Source organism: Syzygium oleosum, unplaced genomic scaffold (genome assembly GCF_021117445.2).
Source record: "Syzygium oleosum isolate NSW1041296 unplaced genomic scaffold, Sole_v2.1 Sole_v2.15, whole genome shotgun sequence".
In the NCBI taxonomy this organism is placed as follows: Eukaryota; Viridiplantae; Streptophyta; class Magnoliopsida; order Myrtales; family Myrtaceae; genus Syzygium; species Syzygium oleosum.
The window spans coordinates 2,435,905-2,449,380 of NW_026607499.1; the positions used below are offsets into that span (position 1 = coordinate 2,435,905).

Sequence of the window (13,476 nt, forward strand, 5' to 3'; positions counted from 1 at the left end):
AGAAGAGTCAAAGCGCGGAGAATCCCTTTTTTATAGGAGGATCCTTAAAAAAAAAAAATGAAAATGACTTCTTGATTTTCTCTTTAAAAAAAAAATCGAATTTAAGGAAATTGAACGGGATTTTTTCCCCATATTTGAAGCGCGAACGGGGTAACCGACCGGGGGGGCGGGGGGAGGGGGGAAGATTCCGGTCGCGACGGGGATCCCAGACGACTCGCCGCATCGCCTGACGGGGGGCTCCCGATGGCCGACACGTGTGCACCGCTGGCCCGGTAAAACCGTCTGGTCCCTCCGATTGACCTTGCCCTTCAAGTAACCGAACAACGTCGTATCCGCATGCCAAGTCGCGCGCCCCCCCGCCTCGCGTAACTGTACGGTCAACGGGGAGGTTTGTGTTTGTGTGTGTGTGCGCGTGCGTGTCCCTCCGCCTCTCTACTTTTGCCCGTCCGTTCCGTCACCGACGTGTGAGCCTAGCCTACCCTTCCCCACTGTGGAGAAGATCAGCGGGCCCTCCTTTTTGTTTTTCTCTGATTAGATTAAAAAAAAAAATTTACAGAATGATCTGATGATATTGTTAATCGTCGATTTATTTGCTTTGCTCGTTACGCATGTCGTTTGAGCCAAAAATAGAAAAAAAAAAATCAAACTTTAGCCCTCCACTTATCACCTAATTCTCCGTTAATTAAGGAAAAAAAATAAGAACGAAAACCAAAAATTCTGCCAAGTGACTCCAATAACCCTAAAATCTCTTTATTTTGCGTTATCAAAACCCCCACACTTATACATGGTGGGACAAAAGTGCCCTCCATTCGTCTACCCCCAAACTTGTAAATTCTCTGATAATATTGTTAATGGTCGATTTATTTGCTTGCTCATTAAGCATCTTATTTGAGCCAAAAAAATAGAACAATCAAACGTTAGCCCTCTACTTATCACCTAATTCTCCATTAATTAAGAAGAAAAATATCGATGAAAACCCTAAACTCTACCCCGTGACTCAATAACCCTAAAATCTCTTCATTCGTATTATCAAAACTTCGAAACTTAATACCAACGAAACCCTAAACTCCGCCCCGTGATTCTAATAACCCAAAAATATCTTTATTTGTATTATCAAAGCTTCCAAACTTGTACACGGTAGGATAAAAATACCCTCCCTTCATTTACCACCAAAAACCTTCAACTTTACCTACTATGATACCAATACCAAAATAAAAATGTGTCATCAATACCCTAAACTTGTGCAATTGATAAAAAAAAATCGGATATTGGTGTTGCAATGGACAAAAATTAAAAATTTAGGATTTTAATTTTTGTCCCACCGTCTACAAGTTTGGGGGTTTTGATAACACGTAAAAAAAAGTTTGTGGCAGTAGTAAGCATACTTTTAGGATTTTTTGTGACATTAATAAAAATATTTTTTTTCTTTGTGTCGTATAATGAATAAAAAACGTATTTTTTTTAGTAATTCATGGAAATGATTTTGATAAGCATGAGTAGGGTGATGACCAACCACACTCGAAAAATGATTCGGCTCCGAGGATGAATAGACACACTCATGTTCCTCCGAATGCAGTGCTGTTCCATCGCGATGCGCGGTCGTTTCAGAGGCCCAGCATGTTGGCACACACAGTATTAATGATGTTTATAAATTGTATTATTATATTATCCCGGGCTTAATTAGTTGTTCTTTTTTTAAACTTTTCGGTTCGCACATGAAATATTAAATATTTCTTAAGGGCTGAGGAGAGGGAGGGAGAGAGAGAGAGAGTTCCGTGTGGCGGTGTATTGCTGTCGTATGTTCAGTGCATGGCAAAAAATAATAACAAATTATTATTATAATTATAATTATTACTATAATTATTGTAAAGAGAGATACGGGTTGACTTGGACAAAGCGGCTCCACTAACCCGGATTAAGAAAATAATTAAGATAATAGCGAAAAAGACCGTGTCGAAAACGACAGGTAGTCTCGTTTTAGGCAGGCGTGGGCCCCGGACATCGTTTTGGGAAAAAGAGGAAAAAAAAAAAAAAGGAGGCGAAAATAAAAAATAAGAATAAGATCCTCGAAGGAAGACAGAGCTTGGGGACCAAGCAACGGGCGGTACATTTGATTTGGTCGAGACGACCGCGCACGTGTCGGGTTTCCGCACGTGCTTTGACTTTTTCGAGGTTTTGGGGGAAAAAATTTTGAGATCACGGATTTGACCTTTCTGGTGGAAAGTTCCGTCGGAAATTCACCTAATTTTTGGCTTTTCCCCAAATGAATACTATTTTTTTTTATAACCAAAAATCGGAAACTCTGGATTGCTCAACTTTAATTTGCATCGTGACGTGTCAACAGCCGGTTATTATCACGCGGTAAATAATTATGAAGAGAAATTGCCCCATCATATATGTTTTGACTATAATTTCTTGATTTTTAAGTGCTTCTTAAAATCTCCATTGTATCTTATCGAAGGCTTCCTTCGATCTTTAGTGTTAACCAAGAACGGGTGTTTCCACCTGAGCTGGCTATAATGCCTTTGCTTAACGACCCGATCGATCGACCTGCTCACCCATGTCCCTCCTAGATTTTTTTTTCTCTACCAGTGGGAGATTTGAAATACCTTCTTATTTAGACATTCCGAAGTCGAGATGAACCCTTTTGAGAGCACGCTCATGTCCACTGCACTATATATGTATTGACTATAATTTCTTCATTTTTAAGTGCTTCTTGAATTAACGAACCACTTTCGACTATTCGATATTTTTCGAACCTAGTTAAGAACGACCATGCTTGAGCACAAATGAGGGGATTATCTGCTTTCTAATGAATGGAAGATACATGGGTAGGTACTTACGAATCTTATTCTGCTTGCTCAAATATTGAATGATTACGATAAGAGTCCTTAAACTTATCACGATAATACATTTGAGTTTCCAAACTTTCATTTCGTGCATTTATGACCTAAAACTTGTTACGGACATCATTTTAGTCATTTCGTTAGCTCCATTAAGTTTTAGTGGATGTAATACCTACGAATCATTTTTTTTTTATTAAACAGCTATGAAAATTGAACAAATAACAAAAATGGCCATATCGTTCTACTTGAAATTGCGCGAGTTTTCAGAAGGACTCGAGAACATTGGAATTGCAAGTTTTTATAGCTTAAATGCATAAAGTAAAAGTTTTAGAGCTCAAATGTATTATCACAACAAATTTTAAGACCTGCGCCATGATGGTCTACTTCAATGTCTAATTGCTCAATAACATTTCGACAACCGACACCTATCTCTTCCATATGCATAGCGAAAAGATATTCTTCGCGGCCTTAGTAAAGATGTACAACACACAGATATTAGGTCTAATTCCAGAAAAAAAGCACTAACTTTAGATAAAGTGATAATTTTGGCTCAAACTTTCACTCAAATCCCAAATCTAACATCCGTTGGCTTGGAACCGTTAATTGTCCAAAGTAATTATTCCACCTCAGTAATAAATCCACGTCTCTTGCTAACTCAATTTAAAGCACTATTCATTGTCTTCTTCTCCGAGCCACAGCTTGAAGAATAATAGTGAAGTTGTTCATGGTCTCCTTCACTTCACCGACAAGTCAAAAAGATCTTCAAATTGAATCTCTCTGACCAACCTCCGCCATTTTGTCATAATTTGAAGCAATGGATCATCACCCATCGAGAGACGCCACAGACAAGATCTACCAAAGCTCACGACCAGAACCATTTTTCTTAAACAAGCCCAAGCCCTCCCTTGAAACTTCAAAGTCTACATTGAACGGACATTAATCAACTGATCTAATTCGATATATCGGACTCTAGTTATGGTCATTAATAAATTGATTTTGTTGGAAAGTATAGTGAATGAGATTCTAAAGCTATTACCTAGCCAAAGTGCTTGTAACAATCTACAATATCTCAAGCCTCGATTCACTTGAGGACTTTCTACGGAAGATAGCATCGGTTCATGGTAAGCTCAAAAAGGGTGGCAGGGTGCATGTTGAAGCCATTGCCAGAATTGTTCTGCATGACTGGAATGAAGGCAAAATCCCTTGTTCGAAGCTTCAAGGGACGAGGGCTTGTTCTAGAAAAAGGTTGTGGTCGAAAGGGAAAAGGAGAGCTTCGACTCGATTCTTGCATCCGATCTCCAATCGCGTTCCCTCCTCTATCACCTAACCTGCTCAAGAAGCCTTCGCCGTCGTAATTGACACTTACGCCGCCATGCCAGAGGTTGCTCTGTTCTGCCTTGTTTTACTATTAAGAGTGCCCGGAACGCTTTGTGCTCGTTCAATCTTCTTTTGCCAGCGACGACGCCTCCAGTATCTCAGCTCTCTAGTTTGATCACCATTTGCGGCCAACGACTGCACCTTCAAAGGTAGTTCACTTTCGTACTCTGTTTTGATAAGTTTGAGGCCGAGAAATTTAGTTGCGGTTCGTGTGAAAATAGTCTCCAACTGAGAATTTGTTAGTAATTTGAGCTTGCTTGAAATTGAAGCTGAGGCTCGATTTCTTCGGTAAGGTTATCGTTCACACAAAGCATTCTCAAATGCACAACTCAGTACACTAGACTCTGCAATCTGAAATGCGAATTCCTCTTTTTCTTTCTTTCCACCCCAATTTCCCCTTCACAATGTAAAACCAGACTTTTGCATCTCCATCACCTTGACTGACAAAACCCCCAAATCAAATCCACATAGTTGAAAAGCTGGTCTAGCTGGAGACCTTTGCCGAGACCACAAATAATGATCCTACACAGAACCTTCAACCAAAAGATGAGGATATGCCGAAAAGGAATCAAGCCCTAGCAAGAGTGTGAATTAGGAAAGCATCACCTTATTGCTAGAATCGCAACAGGAAGATTAGCTGAGGAGGAAGATGTGCCCTAACTTGCTGACATGGATCTATTAATGATGTGGAAACGCCACGTTGGACGAGTAAGGGTGACTTCCAATGGAGGGTCAACGGGAGCAAAATTTGGGACTCGAGTAAAAGTTAGTGATTTTTATTGAGACAAAAAAGAAATTCGGGCTAGAATTATCACTCGACCTAAAGTTAGTGCTTTTTTTTTCGGAATTAGGCCCAAATATTACAAGAATGTTATCGATCAGAACCTGCATCAACAGATAAGTCTAATTCGAGGGCCCTCGAGTTTATAGCAAGTTATCGGATTCATGCAGAGCAAATAGATCTACAGGACAGCCAAATTATATGATCAATGTAAATCCGCTCTACTCAACCAAAGAAAACAGCATCAACTTTACAACATTCAACCATAGTTTTTGGTGGTTCAGACAGGCCAGGAAACATACAGTGTCTTCATTTGCACGACAGACCAAACTAGACACATATATATCGCTTGCCAGTCGAGATAAATCGCAGGTCTCACCTTTAACTTATACAGCGAAAGATAACGACAGACTCCTCGGTAATAAGTTGCAGCAAGTCCCCCTTAGCCCATGGCATACTTCTGGGTCCAGCTCCTCGCAGTCGCCTCGTACTTGGCCCGGTCAGTCTTGTACATATGAGCGATTTCTGGCACCAGGGGATCATCTGGGTTCGGGTCCGTCAAGAGCGAACAGATAGAAAGCAAGACCTGAAAGATAAGACAAGAACCTTTCCCACCGTCTTAAGACACGGGTCTTCTTTTAACTTTGCAACCATGCAATGCGTTAATGGCAGCAAACTGAGAACCCAAAGCCATTTCAAGGATCCTCGGCCAAGAAGAGATCAATCATGACAGCGGGATGTGAAAGTTCCAAAAACTAACCCGTTTTCGACTCATCTTATTTCACCTCTAAGATGTCAACTGCTAATTTATTTAATCTAGAAATAACAGAAGAAATGCATCGCCTGAATTCGAGGGGCAAAAAAGGATTCCGCACATCAAACCACCATATCAAAACATAATTATTCAACTAACACAAATGCTCTACAAAGACTGTCAGCATAGTTAGCTACACCAAAAACTGTGTGTTCCATACAAAGTTCATTTAAAAAAAAAAGATTGTCCTTTGGGATAAAACCACGAAAAGTTCATCATAAAGGTTCGCAAAATTTACTGCCCTCAGGGTCAGGTGATAGTTTCCCTCTCAAGAGTTGAGACGAACCAGTTGACGCTCGACAGCAGAGCTCTATGGCACATTAGCAAGAAGACTAAGACCAAACAATGCATTAGCAATAGTACATAATGCATGGTGGATCTGCAATGATCAATGACATTAACTGTAAGCATACAGTATGGCACTCAGCTGTTTTCTAACATCCATTTCTGAAAACCATGAGAAGACTAATGTGTGAAAAAGCAAGACCATTTGTTTTCTGATGTGCATTGCCTAAGGATAACCTTGCCTCAACTGTAACTCTTCAACAGTATTAACACATCAAGAGCAATGAGCACACAAATCAAGTGGGTTTGAAAGTCATTATCTTTTCAGTAGCATATGTACAATCAAGAGAGCAGGACCTTGGAAATGGTTAAGGCAGGACTCCATTGCTCCTTTAGAATGTCAAGACAAATGCTGCCGTTGCTGTTAATATTTGGATGGAAGACTTTGGTCCTAAACGCTACCTGCAAAACAGGGGTGCACACATTATCATTAGCGTCCATTTCTCAGTAGCCAAAAACTATGACGCTGAGGGTTAACTTTCTGGCCGTACTAAAATTAACTTTCTTGCTGAGTGATTACTGATCTGCATATGAAGTAAACTGATCATACAAACATTCTATATAATCTAGCCAATAATGGATGGAAAATCATGTATAAATCGCTCATGGGCTATGACAATGATCACAACTTAGAAATCTAATCCCCAAGGATAGAAAGCAATATCCCATTACTTAGTTGGCCTACCTGTCCATCATTAGTTATTCCAAAATGAGAAGTTTTCTATGCACAGACAGAAAGGTTAGCAAATGTGTTTGGAAAGGCAAAAGCGGAAAACAATCCACAACCTAAGTGAAGGCATCTTTTACCACAACTTAATTTTGAAGAAGAAGAAGAAGAATACACCCGATGGTCTTACAATGCTCCATTTATCATATGACGGGGAAATAAAAAAAGAGTTCATGATGTCATTCATCTCTTGAGAGGACGACGAGAAGTATAGATCCCATACCTTAGGGGGTTTAAATGGGTAATCTGGAGGGAAATGGATAGTTACTAGAAATACTCCGCCTGCATAAGGACTATCTGACGGACCCATTATTGTTGCTTGCCAGTGGAACATGTCCTCTCCTACAGGGCCTGCCAATAATTTTAAAACAACAAGACACATAATTCACATTTCAGCACCATAGCTACTCTGTCTCACATGAGGAACAAAAGTATGAAACATATTTTCCAGCACATGACATTTGTCTTGAGTCACCAATAGGCAATTGACAGAGAACCCAAAATGTGATCAGTATATTACAACGTTCAACTGAGTTTAATTTGCTTCTGATTTTCCCACCTGATGAGTTTTCAGGTATCTGCAGTCTAGGTTAGCTTAGCGAGATCTTTCAAATTCAGGACATCCGCTAGTAATAACATGAACTGCCCCAGTCTCTTGGCAATAAAACCAATTTGATGATCAAGGCACTGAAAATAAAAAAGAACCAGCATACCCCCATCTACACATTTGGTCCAAGACTTGTGCACAATGGAAAGAACAAAATTATGCTCCTTACTGCCTTCAGTTTCACTTGTCACCAAGCAACTATCGTTCCCAGATGGGCCAATCCAACATGCTTTAAGGTATATAGGCAAGACAAAAACTGCTTTAAGATACAAAAGTAGAAGCTAAAAGAATTGTACAGCTCCAAAACCAGGTCAAACCATTAGTAAATTGAATCTTCATTATCCAAATCTCAGTAAGCCACCTCATTCATTACATCAGCCTTCAATATGGAGTGATAAAGAAAATTAGTGGGGAAAGTTTTGACCTTCAACCTCCACCAGATACAAAAACCTGAAAAGCTCATGAAGAAATTTCTTCTCCTAATCGAGGAACATCTTGAAGAGATACTTCAATGGTCTTCTTTGCCAATCACACCCATCATCCATGTAGATGGAGATGCACAAGTAGCACCAGACCAAGCAAGTTAGTGATAATCTTCGCAACCACTATATTGTCAAAGACATACCAAGACTTGCATGCCTGTCCACTAGTGTATTCTATTTGCTCTTCCCAGAAACCAATTCATTGCAAATGGAAAGATTCTAGCAACAACTCTTCAAACACCATTCATGTGTATGATCCTAGCAATCAGCCTCCATATCAACAAAAAGAATCTGCTTTACTGTCTTTAGCAGGCACTTCAAAGCCAATACATCATATGCAAGCATATTATAAACTCAACCGCCAACAGTAACAAAAAAGCAAGCACAAGAAGAAAACCCTGCAACAAAAACTACAGAACCCGAAGCTCATGAGTGGATCAATCTTAAAACAGTAAAAGATCTAACAGAAGAATTACTAAAAATTACTAAAAAAAAGCAAAAAATTTGTGAGAACAGAAGAAGAAGAAGAAGAATGAGGTACCAGCGCTGCAGGAGGTAGGAGGGTCTTTCTGGAGATCTTTGAGCTCCTTCAGGATCCGCTTCGAAGCCATCGACGCAGCTCCGATCCAAAAGAGAGAGAGAGAGAGAGAATTTCAGGGAGAAGGAGGAAGCTTGACGAAATCAACAAAGGAAAAAGAAAACAATGGCGACAAGTTCACGGAGTCTTGATGGATAAAAAAAAAGGAACCCAACAAAAAAAAAAGAAAAGGGAAAAGAATCTGGTGCTCTAACACGGAGAGAATTTGGAACCCCTGTCGTGGCTTGCGCTTTGGTTCTTGTAATAAATTTTCATTTTTTTTATCGTCTTGTCAGACAGTAAAGTAAAAGGAGCGACCTTTGCGATCAACTTCAAATCTCCTTTGCTTGCTTTTTGGAAATGTAAATGGGGCGGCTATGGAGCTTCGGCCAATTGGTTCGTGGTTCGTGTCCGCTGGGGGCCCTGTTGCCACGCTTGTCCATTTTCCTTTCTAAAGCATTGGAACTGAAGTTTCAGTTTAGTCCAAAATGTTGAAACCTTTTGCAAAAACAGTTCTACAGTTTCACAATTCAACCACTCTTCTTTGACATGTACTCTACTTGGTACTTGATAGATGATATTTCATCCTTTTCTTTTTTCTGTTGGTAATTGGATGATGCATGTTTCAGACATCGATCTCAAAGATCAGTCCTCGCCCCCGTGCCTCGGCATGAGCCTAGCGTCCCACTATCTTAGTTTCTAACTAAATTGTGTTGTCGAATTGTATGTGACTTCAAACTTTGTGACTCGAAATGCCGGTTTGATTCCGTCATTCCAGTTGGTGGCGGTATCCATCGAGAAGGCCACATAGTTTAGACCATTTTTTTACTAAATTGGCTAAATCAAATCAATGTCACGTCAAGAAAACAACAGACCACATCGTTCTTTTCCTCAGCGTGAGAGAGTGAGTACCAGTCTAATAGGATGAACACACCGAGGGTGTCCAGCTTCTTCTTGTTGGATAGCACAACAGACCTGTCGCTGATTGAAAGGCGTCCCTCAATCATTTTGGACCTTTCCTTTCCACACGTGAACTTCGTTTGCTTCCGTCTCCGCTGTTCAAAGTTTGCTTCGCTTACCTCGTTCTGCTTGGCAACATCTGCCATTAATCGCCAGTTACCGCTTCTGTCACTTTACGTGGCAAGAACCTAGATCTGTGTATTTTTACATCTTCTAACAGATTATGATCGCTCCGCTCTGTCACTGGACATGTGTGGCCTCCGCTAATCATGCGTTACAAGATAAGGCCCTTTTATAAGTTGTCTCTGTTACTTCACCTTTGGTTTCTGAAAAGCAATCGCTTCTCTCCATTTTGAGCGACCAAGAGTTCAACTTATTATTGAGGCATTGCTTTTGTAGGAGCAAAAGTGAGAAATGGGTGTGCGGATCTTGAAAGCATTGGCCATTTTAAGGCGTTTCTTGGTGGTGTTGTTGCTAGTGATGGGAATGCTGAGCTTTTCATGCTACTCCAAGTGCGAGTTCAAGGCAATATTCAACTTTGGCGACTCAAACACCGACACAGGCGGGTTCTACGCAGCTTTCCCGGCGCAAACTGGGCCCTTTGGGATGACCTACTTTAAGCGGCCATCGGGGCGGGCATCGGACGGAAGGCTCATCGTCGACTTCTTGGGTAATGTTGGATGAGATTCATTCAGATGTTCTAATGGGTGTCTTAAATAGTTTTGACTTGGAATTCCTTTAACTACATGGTTATGCTTTACAGTCCATCAACACAGTATGTCAGTCTCTTCTTTATTTGCCTGAGAGATGCAAATGCAATGCAGTTGTTTAGCGGATGCGAATGTAATTAAAAAGGGGATCACAATTTAACCGCCCTTCCAGAATCCACCGGCCTAGTTTTTCTTTCTACAGTAAATAACCGGTAATTTCGATATAGTTCAAAGAAGATGCATAGCAAAAATTGAGGGTTGTTTAGCGTATGCAAATACACAGCATTTGTCCACATTCTGTCAACAAGTCTTGTACAAGCTTCTCACAGTGCATTAATTACTTTCCAAGATGAGAAAATGGCCAGCCTAGCAATTGCTGGGTCATCATCGATGACAGATTTTGCAGAAGATTAAATTTTGTTTTGGCCGAGTTTCCTTATTTACTTCTTTTTTTCCTTGTCTTTTGGTTGCATGAGATTGTCAAGGATTCTCTGCATTGTCCCTGGAAATAGATCTCTATAGATAAACTTTGCCTAACGTAGAGACATTTAATAAGTCAAATCAATCGCAGTGCATGAAATGGTGAGATGGGATGCATATTGACACCATCAACCATGAGCTCTGCGTGTTTTTGGTACTATAATGTTTTGCTTACAACCTTGATGCGGAAACGAATCTCTTGAATATTTTTTTTTTGGTGAGTGAATCTCTTGAATATTTTCTGCCAGTTAAATCACGGAAAAAGTGAAACTAATGAACTAAAGTGAGGTAAAATCTTTCATTGGATGTGGCAGCACAAGCTCTAGGACTGCCATTTCTGAGTCCATATCTGCAATCAATTAGGTCTGACTACAGACATGGGGCCAACTACGCGACGCTGGCATCAACCGTGCTCCTGCCAAACACGTCCTTATTTGTATCTGGGCTCAGTCCTTTTGCTCTTCCCATTCAGCTCAACCAAATGAAGGCATTCAAGGCCAGAGTTGATGAATTTCACTCCTCCGGCCAGAAGGGTATTTTATAAACTGGCAAAAATTAGTTAGTTGATGATAACAGACACCACAAGTGAGCAATGAAAGATTTTCTGACATGATGTGTTAGTTTCTGTAACATTGATTTTCAGGATCAGATCTACCTTCACCAGATATATTTGGGAAGTCCATTTACACCTTTTACATTGGTCAGAATGACTTCACATCCAATTTAGCATCTGCTGGTATCGGTGGAGTGCAGCAGTATCTTCCTCAAGTTGTGGCCCAGATTGCTGCAACTGTCAAGGTGAGCGCTCTGTTTGGCCTAAGAACTTTCTTCTTGTTTTTCCCACTTTCAACACGTATGATTGTCAACTTATGTAAGCTCAACATGACTGACAAACACCGATATAACTGAAAAACAAAAACCAGACTGGAGCTTATAGAAAGATCGAGCTGTTTCAATCTATCAAATCATGTGTCGAGGGGCTACTGATTAATGTCTATATGATTGCCTGCAGCAAAATGATCTGCAAGTGGGTCCAGATCAAGATGAGGCCCTGGAAGGGACCTTATCTAGAATTGCGAAATTAAGCTCTATTGATCCAGAGTCTAATGAATTAGATGGCCCATACTTGCAAGATTTGTACAGACAGCTTATTCAGTTGTTCCTTGTCTAGGTCCATGCACAGTAATAAGAATAAGCACAACAGTACACTAGCAAAATGTGGTACACTCTCTGTCAATCTACCTTGTCTAGGTCCAAGGTGATAAGATTTCACTCACCAAACTTCCAACTGTCGCAGAGTCGACCAATTACATTTAAATATCGCATGGGTTCAGTTTACTTCACAACCTGCATATAAGTGTATCGATTTGAACAATACGTGGTCATGCTTAACTGGATCTTCTATGTCAGTTATAAAATAGTTTACCGAGTAAATGCTTTCAAATTAATATAAACGTCGTCTTTTTTGCAAATATCTCGCTTTTGTAGGAGCTATATACCTTGGGAGGGCGTACGTTTTTTGTGTTAAACCTCGCTCCAATCGGCTGTTATCCAGCCTTTCTGGTGGAGCTCCCTCACGGCAGTTCCGATCTCGACATGTATGGATGCATGATTTCTTACAACAACGCGGTCGTTGAGTACAACAAATTGTTGAAAGACACACTGGCTCAAACCAGAGCTTCTCTTCCTAATGCCAACCTCATTTATGTCGACACACACTCGGTTTTGCTAGAGCTATTTCGACATCCCAAGTATCATGGTAAGCTTCTGTGATCCTGTCACTTCTTGATGAACTTTGACCTTTGGGAAAAATTGAGATATGATTTCATAATCTCATCATCAAGTTGAATTAATTTTTGCTAGCAAGCACCAGAGAAGCAACCTCCTACTGCTAAGTGCTAGATTAATCAATAGAGGACATAAATTATGAACTATTACAGAATCGAGAAAGGGACCTCTTACTTAACTCTGCATTGGCTTGCAGACATCAAAGTGTACTAACAAGCTAACAACCAATATTTATAACACCATTTCATGAATACAGCCAACATTTTCCAATTGCTTATTTGATGGACTTGGTCTTGTTGAATCATGGGTATCTATATCTTTTCCCCTTAAAATCTACAGGTTTTGAATAATTTGGGATATATATATATTTTTTATATGGTTTGGATCGATTCAGGACTCAAATATGGTACCAGGGCGTGCTGCGGATATGGGGGCGGCAAGTACAACTTCGATCCTCGAGTCTTCTGCGGCAGTAGCAAAGAGATAAATGGCAGCTTGCTAACTGCTTCGGCTTGCAATGACCCCTCCAACTATGTAAGCTGGGATGGAATACATGCCACCGAAGCTGCTAACAAGCTAATTACCTGGGCCATCATAAATGGATCTTACTTCGATCCGCGGTTTTCGCTCAACCAGCATTGCGATCTCCAACCCATAGGTTGACATTTAGTAATCTACAGTCGTGGATGCTGCTGCTCTTACAGCGATGACCCGTCAACTGTATTAAAACTTCAATTTTTCCTTTGAAGTTTTAAATAACAAGGTTTGGCCCTTTCTCTAAACTCCTAGAAATTTTTTATGGACGACGTGAATAATAGCTAAATGCCTTAACAAATATTATGTGGGGTTATTAGGCAATATCCGCTCGCAAGACCGTGCTACTACTTAGACCGAACACTATGCTCACAGCACAATGAACTGGTCGATGACCACACGCAATTTACCAAATGTGGGATCAAAATTTTTCTTCAATTACAGCTGA

General features: G+C 40.4%; 2 protein-coding genes across 3 annotated transcripts; one reads left to right on the forward strand and one right to left on the reverse strand.

Annotated features, from left to right (window-relative positions):
- Positions 1-5,201: 5,201 nt before the first annotated feature.
- LOC115678125 (ubiquitin-conjugating enzyme E2 28) lies at positions 5,202-8,803 on the reverse strand. 2 transcript variants are annotated; one of them, XM_030601437.2, is made up of 4 exons: positions 8,521-8,803; positions 7,114-7,241; positions 6,461-6,565; positions 5,202-5,610 (listed from the first exon to the last, which is right to left on the reverse strand). In XM_030601437.2, the coding sequence occupies exons 1-4, from the start codon at positions 8,588-8,590 to the stop codon at positions 5,563-5,565; spliced, it is 351 nt and encodes a 116-aa protein (XP_030457297.1). In that variant the 5' UTR covers positions 8,591-8,803; the 3' UTR covers positions 5,202-5,562. The 2 variants fall into 2 exon arrangements, with proteins under 2 accessions (XP_030457297.1, XP_030457295.1); XM_030601435.2 differs by having other exon boundaries at positions 5,202-5,590; positions 8,521-8,793.
- A 725-nt stretch (positions 8,804-9,528) lies between these two features.
- On the forward strand, positions 9,529-13,352 carry LOC115678120 (GDSL esterase/lipase At4g01130). The gene is made up of 5 exons (XM_030601426.2): positions 9,529-10,186; positions 11,021-11,239; positions 11,350-11,504; positions 12,195-12,465; positions 12,889-13,352. Exons 1-5 carry the CDS (start codon positions 9,931-9,933, stop codon positions 13,155-13,157), a joined length of 1,170 nt encoding a protein of 389 aa, XP_030457286.1. The 5' UTR covers positions 9,529-9,930; the 3' UTR covers positions 13,158-13,352.
- Positions 13,353-13,476: the final 124 nt, after the last annotated feature.

What these genes read in the sequence shown, in the direction of transcription:
- LOC115678120 (XM_030601426.2), top strand. Translation starts at nt 9,931, where the DNA reads ATGGGTGTGCGGATCTTGAAAGCATTGGCCATTTTAAGGCGTTTCTTG. An exon ending in TCACTCCTCCGGCCAGAAGG is followed by an intron (nt 11,240 to 11,349) that starts GTATTTTATAAA and finishes ATTGATTTTCAG; the next exon opens with GATCAGATCTACCTTCACCA. An exon ending in AGATTGCTGCAACTGTCAAG is followed by an intron (nt 11,505 to 12,194) that starts GTGAGCGCTCTG and finishes TCGCTTTTGTAG; the next exon opens with GAGCTATATACCTTGGGAGG.
- LOC115678125 (XM_030601435.2), bottom strand. Translation starts at nt 8,590, where the DNA reads ATGGCTTCGAAGCGGATCCTGAAGGAGCTCAAAGATCTCCAGAAAGAC. An exon ending in TCCTACCTCCTGCAGCGCTG is followed by an intron (nt 7,242 to 8,520) that starts GTACCTCATTCT and finishes AATTATTGGCAG; the next exon opens with GCCCTGTAGGAGAGGACATG. An exon ending in CTGCCTTAACCATTTCCAAG is followed by an intron (nt 5,591 to 6,460) that starts GTCCTGCTCTCT and finishes CTTATCTTTCAG; the next exon opens with GTCTTGCTTTCTATCTGTTC.